This window comes from Xenopus laevis, chromosome 2S (genome assembly GCF_017654675.1).
Source record: "Xenopus laevis strain J_2021 chromosome 2S, Xenopus_laevis_v10.1, whole genome shotgun sequence".
NCBI classification, from domain to species: Eukaryota; Metazoa; Chordata; class Amphibia; order Anura; family Pipidae; genus Xenopus; species Xenopus laevis.
In genome coordinates, this window is record NC_054374.1 from 65,900,812 (window position 1) to 65,923,436 (window position 22,625).

The window sequence follows — 22,625 nt, forward strand, 5'->3', positions numbered from 1 at the left end:
TTGATGGTGAATAACGAACTATATAGTGGCCCTCCAACTGAATTTGTTATAACATTGCTACACTTTATACTATATAAGAACTGTTTCAAGTTTGAAACCAACTTCTACTTGCAATTACTGGGAACAGCGAAGGGGTCAAATGTGGCCCCCACATATGCTAATAAATATATGTACTTTTATGAGATGCAACATATTTTGACCCATCCCCTTTTTTGTAAACATTGCTGATATTATAGACGCTATATTGATGACATTTTCTTTTTGTGGTTTGGGTCAGAGGATGAGCTCATGGTTTTCCAGAATGATCTTAGTGCCATTGATAGCACTATACGATTCACAGTACATCATAACATCGAAACAATTGATTTTTTTAGATGTGACTGTGTATAAACAAGCTGGACAACTTCACACCAAAATCCATAGGAAACGAATGGATCGTAATACCCTGTTATATTACCAGAGCAGTCATCCGAAACACCTTTTGCAATCACTCCCAAAGTCCCAAATGTTGCGTGTTGTACCGATTACGAGTGATATGGACGAAAGGGATAAATCACTAACAAATATGACCAGATGTTTTCTAGAAAGGGGTTATCCATTTGCTTTGATGGATGAGGTCAAATTTTGGGCCATGTTGTTAGACCGACTTTCGGTACTACAAGGTCATGAATTGCCAGACAAAAATGTGAATAAAAGGGACACTAACAAGGTAGGGAAGTTATTCTATATGACCACATATGGCCCTCATACCTCTCTGATCAAAAAATCTGTTTTACAGAACTGGCCGATTGTTGGGACTGATCCGGGCTTGTCAAAATTGGTAAGTGATGGCATTACCTTTGGATACAAACGCAACAAGAATTTAAGGGAATTACTTACACAAACTGATCTGGTACACAAATATGCTCCAGGATTATCCAGGTTGGAAACCAAGATGGGTGTGTTTAGGTGCGGCAATTTTTTTCATTCACATAATGGCAAAGCATACAATGTAAAACACAAATTAACCTGTACCTCTAAGAACGTTATTTATATTACTAAATGTCCGTGAGGAATGTTGTATTGTGGAAAAACGTGCAGACAACTAAAAGAACCTATCAGTATGCACCGTGCTTCTATTAGGGCTGCCCTGGATCCTAAGCCTAAAAGGAATATACAAAATGAGTCCAAACAGGATATATCGAAACAACCGGTCGCTCAACATTGGCTACAAGCTAAACATTCAATCACCTCATTCAAATGTATGCCTATTGACCATATCCCAAATCCATCTAGAGGAGGCGATAATGATTGTTCACTGTTACAGAGGGAAACATTCTGGACTTGTGAGACCCAGAGGTCTTAATGACCATTTACAATTTAATTGCTTTTTACCATTGAGATGATCTATTTGTAACAATACATGGATTGCCCATACTGCTAGATATGTGGATACGTTGATATGTTAATATGAATTGTTTTGCCAGTAATAGGCCCCCATATATATATACATATGAGTAATAATAGGTTTGGGGTTATGCTAATTGTACTTTTTATAGTATCAACATATACCAATTTTAGTGAGCACTAGGCACTGATATAGCACTTTATAGTTCTGGAATATACTTTTTTACTAAGTTATTTATGGGGACTATATAAAGATGTGAGATACTATGTATATAGTGTCCTGATTTTAGATAATATTTATTGCACTGTTCACTTTAAATTTGACCTAGGAGTAGGTCATTTCCTGTGTGCACTGAGGAGGGGTGGGTATATAAGACGTACCATTATAGATATGTTTGCCTTGAGAAAGGTCCCATACCGGACCGAAACGTCACGTCGGTTTAACATATAAATATAATTATTATTTGATCACGAAAAAACCTAGTTTTTCTTTATATATATATATATATATATATATATATATATATATATATATATATATATATATATATACATATATACAAGTACACGATCTGGAGCACTCCCAAGAATTGGTCAATGCCTAGGTGCTGGTTAAAAAATCAATATTCAATTAGCAAACAAACCGCACAACCAGGTCTTGCATAAAGTGTCAAAAACTTATTTTAATATCGACGTTTCGGCTCCAAACTTAAGCCGTCTTCAGGAAGTGAAAACTGCACACTTTACACACATATTTAAAAGCTAAAATGGCGCCAACAATCAAGTGATGACGTCATCACACCTCTGTGTTGTTATTAGTGATTGTGAATACACCGTGTGTGATCACAAATTGGTTAGGTTTAAAAAATAACATGTATAAAATACATAGTACAGTCTGAACAGAGACTTCATATATTTTTGTGCTGTACCACCGTGACACTTGTGTATTATAGTGCTGTTATCCAGTGTTCCCATGCCCAATATAAAACATAACATATCGCACATCTAGTGTGCTATGCTACCCATGCCCCCGGGGAAATATCGACAGAGCTCTTATCTACCTTATCGCCGTACTTATAGAACACATGTCACCGATCGTTTGCACAGGTAAGTCTTTAATCTACAGCTTCATCCGGGAGGAGTCTTTCCACCGTGAGTCAATGCCCGAGCAAGTCGTTAGTGGCTCTTCGAGAATCCTAGCCTGTGATTGGAGTGCGTGCGCCCATCAATCAACTCCCTCACTCGTCCGGTATTTGTTTCTCTTTCGTAGTAAGAGACGCCGGCTTTTGACAGTTGCGCCGATCAGCGTGTGACATGGTTTGCCAATAGGCGCCCATGTTCACGCCAACCTGGCGTCCATCAGGTAAACTCATATACTTCATCAATACCAAGCGTCCTCTCATCCCATCCATGACAATCCTCTTTGACAGTATAGGACACCGGTTTCTGACAGATGCACCGATCTGCGTGTATCCGGGCCGCCGATAGGCTCCCATGCTCACGCCCACCTGGCATCATTCGGGTATATCCATGTCCTCCCATCTTATCAAGCGCCCTCTCGATCCGTCCTAGGCGATCAGCGTGTAGCACAGGCATTCATATGAACACCAGTGCTCACGCCAATCGCCTAGTTGGAGGGGAGCTTCGTCCAGTCAATCACTCTCTATGGGACGTCCAACTTACGAGTAGAATTTGGAACCGTAGCTTGGCTTGGATTGATATCTCACTTCATCCTAGTCCATCCTGTTGTCTGTATTTGCTTACTCATGCACGGAGACATGTGTTGCTACTTACGGCCGACCGTCAATCGCAACCCTTCATGTTCCCTCAGGGGTATAGGGAGAAAGAAACCTGAAAAACAGTAAATATATTAATCAATCACCAAAAGCAATCCGCAACTTAACTTTAAACATAGTTATTGATGCGCTCATGAACTGAGTCCCCACAGACAATGTTTCCAAATAGTCACTGGTGGGGGAAGGGGATAAGTGTTGAACTCATAGAGTTGGCTACAAAGTGTCCGCATCCTGTTGAAAAAAAATTATTGTAACAAGTATAGAGATACATAGTAAACCTGCCCCTTGAATGGACTATAACGATTCAAGGGGCAGGTTTACTATGTATCTCTATACTTGTTACAATAATTTTTTTTCAACAGGATGCGGACACTTTGTAGCCAACTCTATGAGTTCAACACTTATCCCCTTCCCCCACCAGTGACTATTTGGAAACATTGTCTGTGGGGACTCAGTTCATGAGCGCATCAACAGGATGCGGACACTTTGTAGCCAACTCTATGAGTTCAACACTTATCCCCTTCCCCCACCAGTGACTATTTGGAAACATTGTCTGTGAGGACTCAGTTCATGAGCGCATCAATAACTATGTTTAAAGTTAAGTTGCGGATTGCTTTTGGTGATTGATTAATATATTTACTGTTTTTCAGGTTTCTTTCTCCCTATACCCCTGAGGGAACATGAAGGGTTGCGATTGACGGTCGGCCGTAAGTAGCAACACATGTCTCCGTGCATGAGTAAGCAAATACAGACAACAGGATGGACTAGGATGAAGTGAGATATCAATCCAAGCCAAGCTACGGTTCCAAATTCTACTCGTAAGTTGGACGTCCCATAGAGAGTGATTGACTGGACGAAGCTCCCCTCCAACTAGGCGATTGGCGTGAGCACTGGTGTTCATATGAATGCCTGTGCTACACGCTGATCGCCTAGGACGGATCGAGAGGGCGCTTGATAAGATGGGAGGACATGGATATACCCGAATGATGCCAGGTGGGCGTGAGCATGGGAGCCTATCGGCGGCCCGGATACACGCAGATCGGTGCATCTGTCAGAAACCGGTGTCCTATACTGTCAAAGAGGATTGTCATGGATGGGATGAGAGGACGCTTGGTATTGATGAAGTATATGAGTTTACCTGATGGACGCCAGGTTGGCGTGAACATGGGCGCCTATTGGCAAACCATGTCACACGCTGATCGGCGCAACTGTCAAAAGCCGGCGTCTCTTACTACGAAAGAGAAACAAATACCGGACGAGTGAGGGAGTTGATTGATGGGCGCACGCACTCCAATCACAGGCTAGGATTCTCGAAGAGCCACTAACGACTTGCTCGGGCATTGACTCACGGTGGAAAGACTCCTCCCGGATGAAGCTGTAGATTAAAGACTTACCTGTGCAAACGATCGGTGACATGTGTTCTATAAGTACGGCGATAAGGTAGATAAGAGCTCTGTCGATATTTCCCCGGGGGCATGGGTAGCATAGCACACTAGATGTGCGATATGTTATGTTTTATATTGGGCATGGGAACACTGGATAACAGCACTATAATACACAAGTGTCACGGTGGTACAGCACAAAAATATATGAAGTCTCTGTTCAGACTGTACTATGTATTTTATACATGTTATTTTTTAAACCTAACCAATTTGTGATCACACACGGTGTATTCACAATCACTAATAACAACACAGAGGTGTGATGACGTCATCACTTGATTGTTGGCGCCATTTTAGCTTTTAAATATGTGTGTAAAGTGTGCAGTTTTCACTTCCTGAAGACGGCTTAAGTTTGGAGCCGAAACGTCGATATTAAAATAAGTTTTTGACACTTTATGCAAGACCTGGTTGTGCGGTTTGTTTGCTAATTATATATATATATATATATATATATATATATATAGTTCAAAGTTTGGAATAAAGCATTCCTGGGCCTGAAACAAGTGTCTTTTTTTATTTTACACACATCACAGTGCTCCAACGTTTCGGTCCCTCTTGGGACATTTCTCAAGGCAGCCGCAGGGATTGAACTCTATATTTGACATTAGATGTCATATCTAATAGCTCTGTGGAATGAAATAGGGATTGCATTAATTGGAAAATAAGAATAAATGATATATGGATCGCCTTATGAACGAATGGAACCTTTTTTAATGATTAAGTAAAAACCTTGTATCCACGATCTGTAACTGAAAATGGGATCTTAGAGAGCAACACATATTTACATGGTTCAGAAATTATTTAAATTGTAACAGCATAGTGAGAAATATATAAATGTATGTAACAGTTGATTGAATTAATTGGAACTATCTTGCAGTTTTGGAAGTGTTAGATGAACGATACAGTTATTTTATGAAAGTGAATGTTTTTATACTGGTTTTCTGCATATGTTGCTAATTAGTGTATTAGGTAAATTAGCTCACCCCTGTGAGGAGAAGGGGAGTTCCCCTTGTGGGTATAAGTTGTGGGATGGAACTGAGCATGCCCACGTCTCCGATGAACTACATAGTTACGAAACGTGTCAGACCATGAGCTAACATTTAATTTTAAACTGATGTAATCAATAAAGTGATCTTTTAGCCGAACACGAACCTGAGCAATCATTTGACTCTGGAGTGCGCTGCAACGTCTTGAAAGTGCAAAGTGGTATATACAGTATATAAAGCTCAAAATCATTATAATAGCTTTTATTTCCATACATACATATGTATTAGGAACACTGCACATTCTATTCCAATGAAGAAAAATTTGTATAATACCTTTACAGGAAGTGAAGAAGAGGGACTATTAGGCTGTTCAAAAAAAAAAACAGCAGTGCCTGCATTCTTATTTACCAACTCATTCACTGTATAAACTGAAAAATGTTTCAAGATTTTGCTTTAATTGAACTAATATTTAGTATAATCAGTGTTTTTGAGAACTGCTGCACCAGGGGCGTAACTACAGAGGAAGCAGACCCTGTGGCTGCAGGGGGGCCCAGGAGGTACAGGGGCCCCATGAGGCTCTCATTGATGAGCAATTTGAACATATATTGGTAAAACAGGACAAACACTGGATATGTTGGGGGCCCTAAAATTAATTTGCTGTGGGGCCCAGCAACATCTAGTTACGCCACTGTGCTGCACATATGTGTTACATGGAGTCGACCAGCTTCTGGCACCTGTTACATTCCACAATTCTTCTGCATTTCTTATCTAGTATAGGAAAATCTAAAAACAACTGGACTGGCTGAGTAATCAATGGAGACGTTTCACTACTCATCCAAGCAGCTTCTTCAGTTCAACTGACTGGTGTGGGAAGTTCTCGGCATATAAACTCTTCCACTAATCCAATCACAATGGCACATTGTAACTCTTCAAATGTCTTCATTGATTACTCAGCAAGTCCAGTTGTTTTTAGATTTACCAATACTAGATATACCATGACCTGGATGAATGAAAATCTTCATAGTCATTCTGCATTTCTTGGTTTTAACTCAGAAACAGCATTTTTATGTCACCCCACACGTTTTCTATTGGATTATAACGTCCGGAGATTGGGCTGGCCACTCATAACCTCAATCTTTAGGGCTGAATTTACATACTGGGCGCACCTAGGCCCACTGCCGTTTGTCGCCCCTGTCCCCTTCAAATTTTCATCATCTGGACTGGAGAAATGGGGATTGGCGCATGGGAAATTTAAAAAACGATTGTATCTCCAGCCCATCCCCAGTGTTTTTGAACCAATGTGGGTGTGGTTGGGCAGCATGCCGCCCCCCTAAAATCCTGCCGCCCTAGACCTTTCCACAAATCCGGGCCTGTCAATCTTGTTGGTCTGGAACCAAGATGTTGCTCGTTTATTGGTGTGTTTGGGGTCATTGTCTTGTTTAAACACCCATTTCAAGGGCATTTCCTCTTTGGCATAAGGCAACATGTTTTCATCAGTCCACAAAATGTTGTGCCATTTCACTTTAGGCCAGTCAGTGTGTTCTTTGGCAAATTGTAACCTCTTCAGCATGAATTTGGGGGAGGCTTCTTGCCAATAGCCATATAGGTTTCTTCTAATTTTAACAGGACTCACACCACCTTTGATCCTCCTGGAGCTGATTATTGGCTGAGTCTTTGCCATTTTGTCTATTCTTCTATCTATTTGAGTGGTCTTCCAGGTTTTGGTTGTATTTTAAAGCATTTGAAATCATTCTAGCTGAGCAGCCTATCATTTCTGCAATTCTTTATATGTTTTCCCCTCTCCAATCTAATCAAAGTACGCTGTTCTTCTGAAAAATGTCTGGAACATGACCCATTTCAGAGAGAAATGCACTATAACCAGCATGCACGACATTTGCTGCCCCATCAGGTAGAAATCACTTTAGGTTATTTGCTATGTCCTTATAAAGTAGACTTAGGAGCCCACACAACCTTATTGTTTTTCTGAAACACACATCCAAGCACACATCCATACAGCATACAAGACTACTGTGGTAAAATATCATATTGTCTAAAACAAATATGGACACTAAGTGCCAGTTGGGGGTGTATTATATTTTTATGCACATTCAGCATTTACATTTTGATGTCAAAGAACCTTGTAAGCTATATTTTTTAACTTTATTTTTTTTGTTTATTCAGGAGGAATCTACTAGGGATGCACTGAATCCGCTACATTGGGACTTGACCGAACCCTGAATCCTTTGTGAAAGATTTGGCCAAATACAGAACTGAATCTGAAGGAAGGGTTAAAGAGAACTGTGCGATCAGCACGTTGTTAATAATTTTTTTATTATTTCCTTGCTTGTTTCAGAGAATTAAAATTTGAATAAGATTTGAGTTTTCAGGTCGATGCTATTCCTTTAAAGGGATACTGTCATGGGAAAAAAATTTTTTTCAAAATGAATCAGTTAATAGTGCTGCTCCAGCAGAATTCTGCACTGAAATCCATTTCTCAAAAGAGCAAACAGATCTTTTTATATTCAATTTTGAAATCTGACATGGGGCTAGACATATTGTCAATTTCCCAGCTGCCCCAAGTCATGTGACTTGTGCTCTGATAAACTTCAATCACTCTTTACTGCTGTACTGCAAGTTGGAGTGATATCACCCCCCTCCCTCCCCCCCCCCAGCAACCAAACAAAGAACAATGGGAAGGTAACCAGATAACAGCTCCCTAACACAAGATAACAGTCTGGTAGATCTAAGAACAACACTCAATAGTAAAAACCCATGTCCCACTGAGACACATTAAGTTACATTGAGAAGGAAACAGCAGCAGCCTGCCAGAAAGCATTTCTCTCCTAAAGTGCAGGCCCAAGTCACATGACCAGTGGTAGCTGGGAAATTGACAAAATGTCTAGCCCCATGTCAGATTTCAAAATTGAATTTAAAAAAATCTGTTTGCTCTTTTGAGAAATGGATTTCAGTGCAGAATTCTGCTGGAGTAGCACTATTAACTGATGCGTTTTGAAAAAAACATGTTTCCAATGACAGTATCCCTTTAAGGTTTAAAAAGTTGATTTTATTAATAAATTTTGAGTGGTCAAATTTCGAGTTCATGGGAGTTTATGGGAGTTTTAGAAAAACTCATATGCATTGAAATCCGAACCTTGATAAGTGTGCCTCTAAATGTAGAAAAATAAATGGTCTTTATTCACATTATTTCTAGTGTCTTCAGAAAGTTAGAGAGCCTCTTGCAGGTTTTTATTAGTTGCTGTTTAATGATCATAATTTTAATAATGTCTGGAAAGCAGTCAATGTCACTCTATTTAAGATGAAAAAAAGTCACTACCTTTCCCTGGACAGAAAGTACCATTGCATTATACACTTTAACTTGAAGACAGGCTGAATCAACAACTCCTTGCAGTTGCAAAGCCCCCTGCAGCCAAGGACGGTAAAATACCCAACAATCTATGTTATCTGTTGCTACATGGGACATGCCATGTGGGAGACGGGCAATGTAAAATTGAAACGAGTGGGAAACTAACTGAATTGATGGAATGTTTCAGTTTCAGTGATTTCTGTACAAGCCCCCATGTTAACACCCTGTTAAAATTAATACATATGCTAATTAAGTCTAATCCTGTCATATGATAATTGAATTGTTTAAGTGGTAAGTAGGACACTGACTGAGTAAATGATATTTGCATTTGTATACCTTAGGCTAGGGGCACACTAGTGGTTATTCCGTTTCTCTCCAACTAACGAATATTAGTAAGGCGGAGGGAAGCAGATGCCCTGAAATCAGCACTGCATTTCCGCTTGTGTGTGTAAAATGTTCTTTTAAATGCAGAGCTGATTTAATATTCAGAAGACGGAGAGAAGGGCTGTTTCTCAGTGTGCATATAAGTGTAGGCCGAGAAACAGCCCCCCCTGTTCATATATGCTTTGTTCTGTATCTGCACACAGAGACATTGCACCAGGCCAAGTGCAGACACACAGAACAGTTTTCAGTAGCGAAATGCATACTGGTGCTACAGAGCTAAAATCAGAACCGTGTGACTGCACCCGGGCCATCACAGTTGCTCCAGATGAAGACACAGAAGAGAACATATATGAACTCTGTGCATGTACATTGTCCAAGAAACAGTCCAGTGTGGCATAAACCTTATTTTATACACGTAAAATACACCTGCAATAATATATTTCAGCAAAAGATGATTTACCTGTGATTTAAACCCTTTTTTGCAAAAGGCTATATGAGCCATCTGGCAAAGCAGGTTTGCAGAATAGATCAGGGTAAATAAATTTGCTTTCCTCAGGCAGAAATAAAGAGCCATGACTCCAAGGACAACAACTGAATGTAGCTCCCACACACACACAGTGTTATTCATCCTGTTCTGTAGGAAGCATATGCTTTTTCCCTCAAAGAAAATAAGGCAAACCATAGAAAAGGGACAAAAATATGTTTTCAAGCTTGGGTCTTTCTTTTGGTCAGTGGCTGTTGCTCTTGTTTTTAGGCTTGAACATGATTGCCAGTCCCTTGGTCTTCAAAATTATCATGGAAGGATATAGTCTAGAGGTGGCTTTGCATCCTATTGCAAGGTTTGTGTATACTGTAGTTTCAACAAGTCTTTGTTTATGCCTTGCCAAAGGAATTCAAGACTTCCTTTATGTCAGTCAGGGCCCCCATCAGGGGAGCACAGGAGGTACTGCTGTACCGGGCCTAAAGGGCCCCCCTTGACAGCTACAAAACAGCTTCCCGAAGAGTTGAAGTCCAGAAAAGCTGAAGCCATGAAAATACCCAAAGCCATGAAAGGAGCCGAGGTCCCGAAGAGTTGAAGTCCAGAAGAGCCAAAGTCCGGAAGCCGCAAAAAGACCCAAAGCCACGAAAGGAGCCGAAGTCCCAAAGCCGCTGAAAGACCCAAAGCTACGAAAGGAGCCAAAGATGAAGTCCTGAAGCTGCAAAAAGACCCAAAGCTATGAAAGGAGCCGAAGTTGAAGTCCTGAAGCTGCGACAAGACCTAAAGCCACAAAAGGAACTAAAGTTGAAGTCCCGAAACTACGAAAGAAGCCAAAGTTGATGTCCTGAAGCCGTGAAAAGACCTGAAGCTACGAAAGTAGCCCAAGTTGAAGTCCTGAAGCCACGAGTTCAGTTCTACTGGACACCAATGTAGAAGTGTCATCTAGGAGAATTGCAGGATTTGACATTATCAATATACAGCACTTCCCGGTAGCCTCTAATCCTCCCATATAAAATATTAACAGATTTCTGGTGTTTGTCATCTCCCATTGGCTCCATTTGTATAATGTATCTTTCTATATTGATTAGTCATTAACATCATAAATCACCAATCACCAATTGTTTCCACATTCATATGTTTCAAATGTACCCTAACCTTTTAGATTTAAGCTCTTGTGAATGGTGCCCTCTGATCCCTCTGTATCCTAGTCTCCTAGTGTATCACTATGGTTCTAAGTGCTTTATGTACTTCTTTAATTCCTCTTTAAGATGGACTAACATAACACAAATATGCACCCAGTGTGTGTGTGGGGCCGCCTGCACCAGGGCTAGGGTTGCCACCTTTTCTTGAAAAAAAATACCGTCCTTCCTATATATTTATCTTTTTTACCTATTAATAACATTGGGATCAACCATTATTTTTACCGGCCAGGCTGGCAAAATACCGGCCTGGTGGCAACCATAACCAGGGCCCCTCTTCGGGTAGCTGGTTCATTACAACATTGAGTGCATCACCATGGTTCTAAGGGGTATATTTTTTCAAAAAAGTAAAGTTAGAGATCACTACAGTCCTCTAGAGTGAAATTCCGCAACTTTTAAAAGCTTATTTATCAAAGGATAAACTTTCACTTTCACCCATTGATAAATGCTCTTTTACAAATTTCATTGAAATGAATGGAGAGTGGCGGAATGTCACTCTAGAGGACTGTGGTGATCTCCAACTTCAAATTTTGATTAAAATATGCTAGTGCTTTATGCAGTAACGTAACTACGGTGCAGACCATGCAACCGTTCCCCCTCCGGAAGTGTTTTTTTCGCTCCCACATACTTCTGGCGGGCTTGCAGGCAGTGTCAGACTGGCCCACAGCGATACCAGGAAAACTCCCGGTGGGCCCAGGTGTCAATGGACCTCTTGCTTCAATCCATTTGGCCTATTTCATAGTCATTCTCTATGGCAACAAAGATACTTAATAACGGAAGAATAGAGTATAGTATGTAGAGAAAAGAGACTAGGAGAATAAAGAGGTTGAGTGAAGAGAGGGGATATAATAGATTGGAAAGTGTGCCCTCAGCCTAAGGTTTTCTGGTTGGCCATTGGCAACCGAGTCCAACAGTGCTTGCAGGGGGTATGGGCCCTGGTACAATTACACCCCTGCTCCCCAGGCATACCTCCCAACATTTTGGAAGTAAAAAGAGGGACAAAAAAAATTTTCCGCACGTAGCGCAGCAATTTTTGACCACATCCCTTTTTGTGGCCACACCCCCTAATTACCATGTTCGTTTTACAAAATTTGGCAGGTTATTAAAGTTTGAAAATATTTCTCCTTATCTAAACTGTGTTTTTGTGTCTCAAAATTGTTACAAAGTATCTTATTTGCACCTGTTAGCTGTTCTGGGCTTGCTGCTAAAAGCCAATTAAGAGAGAAACTTTGTTTCTTTTTCTGGCTGTTCAGTGCAGAGAAAAGAGGGACTTTCCAGTACAAATGAGGGACTGCGGGTTGAGCTGTCAAAAGAGGGATTGTCCCTCCGAAAAAGGGACAGTTGGGAGGTATGCCCAGGTCGTTCCACCACTGGCTTTATGTACTTCTTTAATACCTCTAAACAAGCTGGACTAACATAACACAAACATGTATTGATCATCATTACACAGAAAGGCGCGAGAAACTCTTTTGAGTGCGCGCAACATTGGAAGTGTACTAATCAAGGAACTCTCGCCAAGATTGCAATATTTTCCTGGGAGCAGTTACAAGATAAATGACTGCAGTGCTGTTTAGTTGGTACACTAGTGTAGGCAAAGATTTAAGGGTAAGGCCACACTAAGCGATAGCGCGGCGATTTGACTTGCGGCGACTTTTCGCCGCGACTTTTAATCCGCAATCGCTGGCGAAACTTTGGCGCTGGCGTCTATGGGGAATCGCGCAAAATCGCCAGCGTAAAAACACACGCGGCGATCTTTTTTCTATTGTCGCTCGAAATCGCCTAGCGAGGCGATTTCGAGCAACAATAGAAAAAAGATCGCTGCGTGTGTTTTTACGCAGCGATTCCCCATAGACGCCAGCGCCAAAGTTTCGCCAGCGATTGCCGTTTAAAAGTCGCGGCGAAAAGTCGCGGCGAGTCAAATCGCCGCGCTATCGCTTAGTGTGGCCTTACCCTTAGTTTTGCGTTCGTGAGAAATCGCGAGGCATATTAAAACATAGCCTCCGGCCAAGTTTCTGTGGCACAAAAATCACCAAGCAGCAAACATTTTTCAAACGACGCCCTTAGCCCTCCCCCACTCGGTGCGCGCATTTTCTGACCGGACGTGGCGTCACGCACAGAGGCTAGAAAGCCCTCCTATCTCGTAAAGAGAAGCAGGTTGAGCTCAGGTTTCTGTATAAATATAAGCTAGGTGAATCGGATCTTATTTAGGGCGGTCGTTGGTGCAGAGGAGAGAAATCATTACTTTCGAGAAGACTTAGGAACGAAAGGATCTACCTTCTCTTGGCGTAAGATTACTTTTGTTGGGGTCGAATCACAGCAAGTTTTTAGTATCCTTGCGCGGACAAGGCAAGATAGGAAGTAACCTCCGCCATCTTGTGCCAGCTCTGAGTCGCGCATCGAAACACTGCTTGGCTTCTATCACCCTTCTTTTTCTTCGCAGTCCGTCTCCCTTTAAATCCATCAAGCTGGATACGTCAGGGGGCGGCGTGATCAGGGGACCGGCGGGAAACAACGACTGCCGCATTTATGTGGGCAATCTCCCGCCTGATATCCGTACCAAGGACATCGAGGACGTTTTCTACAAGTATGGAGCTATCCGCGATATAGATCTAAAGAACCGCAGAGGGGGGCCACCATTCGCCTTTGTGGAATTCGAGGACCCAAGGTAACCCCCCCCCCCCCATCTAAACGGTTTTGCCTAGGCTTATCGATGGGTTCAGCATCTGGATAACTGCACTTGCAACCTGGGGGGGGACTTAGTTTAAAGGTGAAAACGCCGCGTATGTATTTGTATAGAATATTTTTAGGGGGGTTAGGGCGAAACCTGGCGTTGAGGGGGAAACTGGTAGACCTGGCGGTAGTGCAGGCAGTGCCTCATGACTTAATTCCTTTTGAATTCTGCGAATTGGTGTATTTGGTTATCTCCCCTATGGATGGGCGCCACCACGCAGCCGCTGTGTATAGCCATTTGCACGTGTAAATCCTTAGTTATTATCGCCTTGGTAGCAACAGCGCCAAATGTATAGCACCGAATTACACTTCCGCTCTTTGTTCTGCGGCCCTGAGACCATGCTTATTAGTGTGCTGGAGACGGGCATTATAGCACCCAAACGTGCGTTTCTACATAACTACCTCCCAGTGTTTGTTGGCTTTATAACCACTGCCTGATGTCTTTGCTTTCAGCCATGCGGCTTGTTTAGTGTATTTATTAAATTTACAGTTTATATATAAGCCACCTCATGAAGAGACTGGGCAATATGATTACTGGGTGGATATCTTAATGCATGGCGTTGTGTAAAAGCAAAGTGTATGCTTTATGTGCACTTTTTTTTGCTGAAAGACTTTTCTCTTGGAAGCTTAAAGTTAAAACTAATAGGAGTGTTTGTCACTAATGGAGCCATGCATCTTAGTCAGCGTTATATAGTACTATTTATTATTATGGGGATTTTTAATGTATTGATTTAAAGGGAGTTTATGGAAGACATATGGAAGAAGGACGGCACTCCGGTAAAAAGGCAGGTTTATCGCAGTGTACTGCAGATATCATTTGCCTAACGAGTTTCGGGAGTCAATACCTTAAAGGAACAGTAACACCAAAAAATTAGTGTTTTAAAGGAATGACCGTATAATGTACTGTTGTCCGGCACTACTAAAACAGGTGTTTGTTTCAGAAACAGGACTATAGTTTATATAAACAAACTACTGTGTAGCTATGGGGGCAGCCATTCAAGCACAGGATACACAGTAGAGACACCCCATTGTATACTACAGATCTTATCTGTTGTGTATCCTGTGCCTTTTCTCCTTTTTCAAGTTTGAATGGCTGCCCCCATGGTTACACAGCAGCTTGTTTATATAAACTATTATAGTCTTTCTGCAGCAAAGTTTTACCAGTGCAGCAGGTCAATACATTATATTTTCATTACTTAGAAAGACTTTCATTTTTTGGTGTTACTGCTCCTTTAATCGTGGGCTTTGTAAGAAGGACGGCACTCTGTGTAAAAAGGCACATTTAGTACAGTGTCCTGCAGATATCCATTACCCAACACATTTTGGGAGTCAGTCCCTTAATAATGGTAATGGTGGTCATGCACGGGCTGATAAAAGCTGCCGACAGACCAAGTCGACAGCTTATTGGCCTGCGTATGGGGCCCCAGACGGGCTTCCCCGATCGAGATCTGGACGAAAGTCGGCCAGATCTCGATCGAATGGGACAAAAAATCCCGTAGGATCGCGGCCGCATCTGTTCGTTGATGCAGTCCCGCGATCTGACTCCCATTCGTTAGGATCCAACTTTGGGCCCTAGGGCCCACGAGCGGAGCAGCCCGATATTGCCCACCTCAAGGTGGGCATATCGGAGAGAGATCCGCTTGTTTGGTGACATCGCTAAACGAGTGGATCTCTGTGTATGTCCACCGTAAGCCTATGATTAAGGGATTAACTCCAGAAACGCTTTGGGCAATTGATATCTGCAGGACACTGCAATAAACCTTCCTTTTTTACCGGAGTGCCGTCCTCTTTTGTTTTTTGGTACATGTTGACAGTGGAGATGCTGTGGACAGAGCACCCGGTTATGCTAGGGATGCACCGAATTCAGGATTCGGCCTTTTTCAGCAGGATTCTGGCCAAATCCTTCTGCCTGGCCGAACTAATCCGAATCAAAATTTGCTTATGCAAATTAGGGGTGGGAAGGGAAATCACATGACTTTTTGCCAGAAAACAAGGAAGTAGAAAATGTTTCCCTTAATTTGCATATTCAAATTTGGGTTCGGTATTCGGCAGAATCTTTTGAGAAGGGTTCGGCCGAATCCAAAAAATATATTTGGTGCATCCCTAGATTATACACATGAGAGCGGCTATGGGAATGTGAGTTTGGAGTGGAACCTTTTGATTTTTTTTTAAATTTGCCTTTCCAACATTCTGAGCTTTCTAGGTAGCTGGCTTCCAGACAATTTATCTCCTAACTCTGGCATCACTTTTTTTTTTCTAGTGTGTGACTTTGCAGTCAAGTCAATAGGAGTAGCAAACACCAGTGGTAGTCTCCTTGGGTCAATGCCCTTTTTTCCTACTTTATACTTTTGAAGTAAATAATTTCTTACCTTGGTTTCTCTTAGGGATGCAGAAGATGCTGTCTATGGTAGAGATGGCTATGATTATGATGGCTATCGCTTGCGTGTTGAGTTTCCAAGAAGTGGCAGAGGCGCTGGAGGCAGAGGCGGTGGTGGTGGTGGCGGAGGAGGTGGTGGTGGTGGTGGTGGCGGCGGAGGAGGTGGTGGTGGTGGAGGCGGTGGGGGAGCTCCACGAGGGAGATACGGACCACCATCAAGACGTTCAGAATACAGAGTGGTTGTGTCAGGTAAGAGTATTTCCAACTAGCAACTTTATGCTATAATAAGCACATTGGAAATGAGTTCTAAGATATTGTAAGTGTTTTGGGTGAAGCTGCTTTCCTCCACTCTTATACGGAATTATGGGAATATTAGGATATTGTGCATACTGTACTAGTGGATATCAGACCATTATTGTATGCAAACATAGCTACTAGTATACCCACTTCAGCATAAGTTAAGTGAAAAGGGCTTGTGCTGAACATACTCTTATGCCTGTAGGTTTTATCAGTATGTACTTAGTTTCTAGAAATAAACTGGGAAATTGAAGCCACACCATGTTTGGTCCTTGCCCAGTAGATAATTGGATCATAATGCTTGCATAATCCCTCTCCATGAATGCCTACTCTTAGTTACAACGAAGTGAATGAAGGTGGGTTATATACTATAATGTCTCAAATGGCCCTGTCTGGTTGCTCACAACAGGGCTATCTAGATTCTGGTAACTTGCACATATTGCTACCAACCTTCAACTCGAATCTGGAACATTGCAGCAAATTAATGTTAAAAACGGAGTGCATATAAACCCATGTTGGTCATTTTTCTGTAGCTGAATTTAGGGAGGGGTATGTTACAAAAGCCCAATGGAAGGATTAGAACAAGGTATTTGTGAGGTGGTTTTACCCAGTAAGCAGTGCTCATTCAGACCATGTGGCAGTCTTAGTGCAATGTGTTGCTGCAAAACCAGTCTATATGACTGCTGCAGGTAGAAATGTAACACATTAAAGGGTTACTGTCATGGGAAAAAAAAATAATTTTCAACGTATCTGTTAATATTGCTGCTCCAGCAGAATTCTGCACTGTAAACCATTTCTCTAAAGAGCAAACAGATTTTTTTTTTATATTCAATTTTGAAATCTTACATGGGGCTAGACATATTGTCAATTTCCCAGCTGCCCCAAGTCATGTGACTTGTGCTCTGATAAACTTCAATCACTCTTTATTGCTGTACTGCAAGTTGGAGTGATATCACCCCCCTCCCTTTTCCTCCTCGGCAGCCAAACAAAAGAACAATGGGAAGGTAACCAGATAACAGCTCCCTAACACAAGATAACAGCTGTCTGGTAGATCTAAGAACAACACTCAATAGTAAAAACCCATGTCTCACTGAGACACATTCAGTTACATTGAGAAGGAAAAACAGCAGCCTGCCAGAAAGCATTTCTCTCCTAAAGTGAAGGCACAAGTCACATGACTTGGGGCAGCTGGAAAAAACATGTTTTCCGATGACAGGATCCCTTTAAAGTTGATACATTTCTAGTGCCAAATGTGTTGTTTTTGGAATATACTAAAAGAAAATACTTATTCTCCATCAGAATGGTTTCGTTTTCTATAACTCTGCATTTTTATGCTGTAAAATCTGATGGTCTTTCATAACATTCTATAACTAGGGTTGCCTCCAAGTGGCAGCTGGCAGGATTTAAAGGATCACATGCGTGAAGCAGGTGATGTATGTTATGCCGATGTGTTCCGAGATGGTACTGGAGTTGTGGAGTTTGTGAGGAAGGAAGATATGACTTATGCAGTACGGAAGCTGGATAACACTAAATTTAGGTCTCATGAGGTAGGTACTAATTAGTTTAAAAACTCTACCTGTTGGGGGTTACTGATTTTATCTGCATAACTGCTGAAGGCAATAAAGCGATTCTCCCTAAATATATAATACCACAAATATATGGGAATGTTACATTTTCGCAGATTGATGTGCCATATTTGTTAGGCATATTTGTCACACTTTTATGTACCTGATAAATTCTGGTAAACTACCTTGTTGAAATCCAAATTCTCTCATTGATAGGGAGAGACTGCCTACATTCGTGTAAAGGTAGATGGTCCAAGAAGCCCCAGCTATGGAAGATCGCGGTCACGCAGCCGCAGTCGTAGCAGGAGCCGTAGTAGAAGCAACAGCCGCAGCCGAAGTTACTCTCCAAGACGAAGCCGTGGTTCTCCACGTTACTCTCCCCGTCACAGCAGATCTCGCTCTCGTACATAAATGAAACACGTGATGCTTTTTTGTAGACCCCCATGTTGTATACAGTTTTTTCTTTACTTTCATTTTTTTTAAGTCACTGTTTTATTCAATTTTGTGAGTTTTGACTCCTTTGTGTAGTATTGCCATCAGACCGGCTCCTTAATGCCCTAATGCCTGACACTGTATTTTAACAGCTCTAGATTCTTCCAGTTTAGCCACTCTTCAGAGGCACCAGCTGGTGTTTATTATGGTTATGGCACTGTGGGTTTTGGCGGCTGATTACCATACATTATATATAATTTTTTTTTTTTCTGGGGGAATTCTTGTTTTACCATGCCTTTTCATGTGTCTTTCTGTAGACATAGCTGAAGAGATGGATTAAAGGATTGTGGAGGACATTTCAATCATTTTAGGAGTGTCAAATGGAGGCTTGAGGAGGATCAGATCAAATTGGGAGGCCATGGTATGACTCCAAGTGCTACTGTTAGACAAAATTGGCAGTATTGACCTTATGCTGAAAATTCTTGTTTTAAGAGAACAAATAATCATTAGTGATGCTGTGAACCTGTTTTATAAATTTAGTACTGTGCTTATAGAACATAGTCTTTTTCTATTCCTGTCTGTAGGGGTATTGCCACAATACATGTGAATGTCTTGTGGGCCTCATTCTACTAGGTAGAGTATAATATCAATACTGCTAAACATGCATGTCCTCTGTAGTTCTAAACATTTGCTCTTGTTTTAATTCTCACATTAAAATTCAAATGAACTCAGATGTTGGTGTAAATTGCTGTGGGAGGGATACACTTTTTTTCAGCCTATACCCATTGCAGACTGAGCTTTGCAGATATATGCTGACGTTTACATGGGTGCAGTTGCTGCTTGTGACGGGAGTAATCCTAGCTTATGCATAGCAACTACATACCAACATGCTTACTTTCTTATGTGATACCTTTCAATAAAACTTCATCCACTGTAAAATGGGCAGTCCTTCTGTGGGTCAAATTGGCCTTTATAAACATTTTAATACATAAAGTTTTAACTTGCATGCTTGGTGGAAAAAAATGTACCTGTAGATGTACAACAAGGGATCAAAACACACTTAACAGGACTCTATAAAGTCCAACTTTGTAATGCCTAATCTTGTTGTAGTGCTCCCCACAATGACTGAAGTTGATATGGTACTGATTTTTTTTTTTATTTTATGAAACGGCTAATGTAGAATGAGCCATCTGAACAGGTAACCCTCTAATTAAAAAAAAAAAAAAAAAAAAAAAGTACTCCCTTAACCCGCCATGGATATAACTAGGATTTTGATGAGGGAGCAAGAGTATATCCTCCCTAAAGACATTTCTTAGCAATCATTATTCAACCCAATGCTCTTAAAAGGCAGAGGAGACAAATATAATTAAATGTGCATTCAGGTTATGCAGCTGGAGTGTTGTAATAGCCAGTGCTGTCATACAATCAAACCATTCTCTCCCTAACAGAAGATTTGTGTAGCAACTGGAATGTTAAATTATGCCGCTGAAAAATGTGTTGCCCACACATACCTATACTTGCTGGCTTGACCCTTGTCTAATGGTAGCTATCGTTCAGTGGGATGTCTCCAGTCGGCCTTCTCTAGCGTAGGTTTCCAGATATGTTTGTTAGATGTGGAGGAAAATATTGCTTACAAGTGTATCGTTGGCTATATTTTAGACTGAGGGATTTTTTTGGGTTGCTTTTACCGCAAAGCCCTCTAATGGAACCCTTTCTTGACTTTAATTCTGGCATATATAATATAGAACAATATAGAAGATCTCCAAGTTCTTGTTTCATTCGGTATCTGTTAATCTATTTGGGCCATGGCAGGACTGCTTTCTTTTAACAAAGATGTATCAAAGGATGCTGCTCCTATACTGTTTTAGTGGGTGTTGGTAAAGATATCATAATATGAAATGTACCTTAATTGTATGTATTCAAGCAACTGCTTCAGGGCTGAGCTCCATCAGCTTCATGCAAACAAATACTTCAGGTCTGACTTATACCTCTAATCCTGCAGACAGAGCAACCTTTATGCATCTGACACTGTGCACAGTAGTTAATTTAGTTGGGAATAACAAATTGTGGATGTGTGCTAGATGCTTAAATGGGGCCTGTTCTGTATGTGTGTGTATATATCCCTTTACCACATTATTCAATAGATAATTTGTTTTGGGAAGCTGTGTAGTTAATTGTGCAGTCCTGCTCCCTGTAGGATTGCATGAATAACTAGTCCGCTCCCATGAACTTGTCTTAATACTATCTAACTCTACCTCTTTTTTTGGTTTTGCTGGTTATAAAGGTTTGGATTGGAGAGGGCTCACTGGATCCTAATCCTGGAGCTGGATCATTGGATTCAAATCATAGGAATGAATAGGATAGGGAGGATGAATAACCAGGATTCATGGAGCGGGATCAGATAACAAGGAACATAGGAGTGGATTCCTGCCCCATCTAAACAGCATTCATGTGGAATTTTTTTTTTTTTTTCACATCAATTGGCCATTCCATAGAATTTTTTTTCCTACAAGTGAAGCCCTTAGGATGCAAGAAGGCGCTTGCCTTTTTTTTTTTTTGTTGTGTATTAAGAGCAAAGAGGAGACCTGAGGCACGCTGGAGCCATCTCCTGGGAAGGATACCACACGAATAGATGGTAAACTTAAAGGGCTAATGGGTGGGCTATAAATTGATCCATTCTTAACATCTAAATTTTAGCAAATGGGAGTTTTAAAAAAAAAATTGTAGACATCCCCTCCCCCCCTTCCTAATTGGCTGCATTTTATTTGATTTTTGAAACGAAAATAAATGGATAAGTAAAATGCGTGTGTGTAAATGTGTTCCACTCTTCCATTCTTGTTTGTCATTACCACTTTAAGTGGGAAAAATCCCTGTTTTTATAAAGGGAGAGTTTAATTTTGTGAGATACCAACAACCTCGGTCATCTGTTAAACTGTGCATTCTTGTCAAGTGTTAAAAATATCCTAAAAACAGGGGTCACCAACCTTTTACCTGTGAGCCATAGTCAAGTGGAAAGAGTTGGGGAAATACAAGCATTGAAACACTCCCTGGGGTTGCCAAAAAGGGCTGTGATTGGCCCCTAACTGGACTGACTAGGCTCTAGAGATGTGCGAGCCGACCAGAGGCCGGCGGCTTTACCCGTGGTTCGAGAAATTCTCAACCCGCACATCACTATTTGGCAGTACAACTGTTTTTTTTTTTTTTTGGTTTTTTTCTGCAACCAAAACGTTCACCCAAGCCAAGAAATCCATGGGGTTGGATTAAATAGTTTGGGTGGAGAAAAGACAAGCCTGCCAGTAAAAATCCCTCCTTGTGACCCCCATGTATAATAGTATATCTACACACCCACTCCTAATATTTTAAAATGACTCAACTGCACTCCTGAGTATTGCCAGGGATAGGAAATGATACGCCAATCATGCTGAACAGTTCCCAATCTGCCCAAGAACAGGGATGGTGGAGAACTGGGGTCTGGCAATTGAACTATGCTTACTAAAAGGAAGATTATTTCATACTTACCGAGATCTTCCTTTCCTAGACGTACTCCATGTCAGTACGTTACGGGATAGCCCCTCCTCCCTGCTCCAATTAGAAGGAACCTCCCCAAGCCTTTAAAAGGCCAACCACACCCACCTACCGGCGTCTTTGTAACAAGCTCTTAAATTACCGGAAAAGAAAGGGCGGGTGTACTGACATGGAGTACGTCTAGGAAAGGAAGATCTCGGTAAGTATGAAATAATCTTCCTTTTTCCCTAGACGTACTCCATGTCAGTACGTTACGGGACATAGCAAGTTAACGTTATCCCATGGGAGGGAATATGCTTTAAGAAGAAACTGTAATAAGGAAAGGAGTATTTCTGACTAGATAGTCCACCATCATGCAAACTCCTTACCTTAATATAGAGAGTCCAGGTGAAAACCCCAGAATAAGTTCACCAGGCTAAGAATAGAGCTATAGTATAGTCTATACTATAGAGAAAGAGAGAGAGATGTTAGCCCACTGAGAGTGAGGAACAAGTTAGCTCACTAACCACCACTTCACCCTCCAGAAGAGAGAGAGAGGAAGACAGTCCTGTAAAAGGCGAGTTCAGCAAGCTGAAATACTTACTCTCCTACTCACCAAAAAGCATTCATCACATGTATGTCTAATTTCAGTGCAAATTGCAAGGTACCTGTAAGAAACACTTGG

At 41.4% G+C, this 22,625-nt stretch overlaps 1 protein-coding gene and 1 long non-coding RNA gene across 2 annotated transcripts; both read left to right on the forward strand.

The window, feature by feature from the left end:
• The first annotated feature begins 4,087 nt into the window (after nucleotides 1-4,087).
• On the forward strand, nucleotides 4,088-19,167 carry srsf1.S (serine/arginine-rich splicing factor 1 S homeolog). The gene is made up of 6 exons (XM_041584729.1): nucleotides 4,088-4,306; nucleotides 13,244-13,320; nucleotides 13,476-13,700; nucleotides 16,150-16,391; nucleotides 17,814-17,986; nucleotides 18,221-19,167. Exons 1-6 carry the CDS (start codon nucleotides 4,088-4,090, stop codon nucleotides 18,413-18,415), a joined length of 1,131 nt encoding a protein of 376 aa, XP_041440663.1. The 3' UTR covers nucleotides 18,416-19,167.
• Nucleotides 19,168-19,600: 433 nt separating this feature from the next.
• On the forward strand, nucleotides 19,601-21,237 carry LOC121400556. Its single transcript, XR_005965817.1, has 2 exons — nucleotides 19,601-19,634; nucleotides 20,721-21,237. It is a non-coding gene; the product is annotated as an uncharacterized LOC121400556 (long non-coding RNA).
• The last annotated feature ends 1,388 nt before the right edge of the window (nucleotides 21,238-22,625 follow it).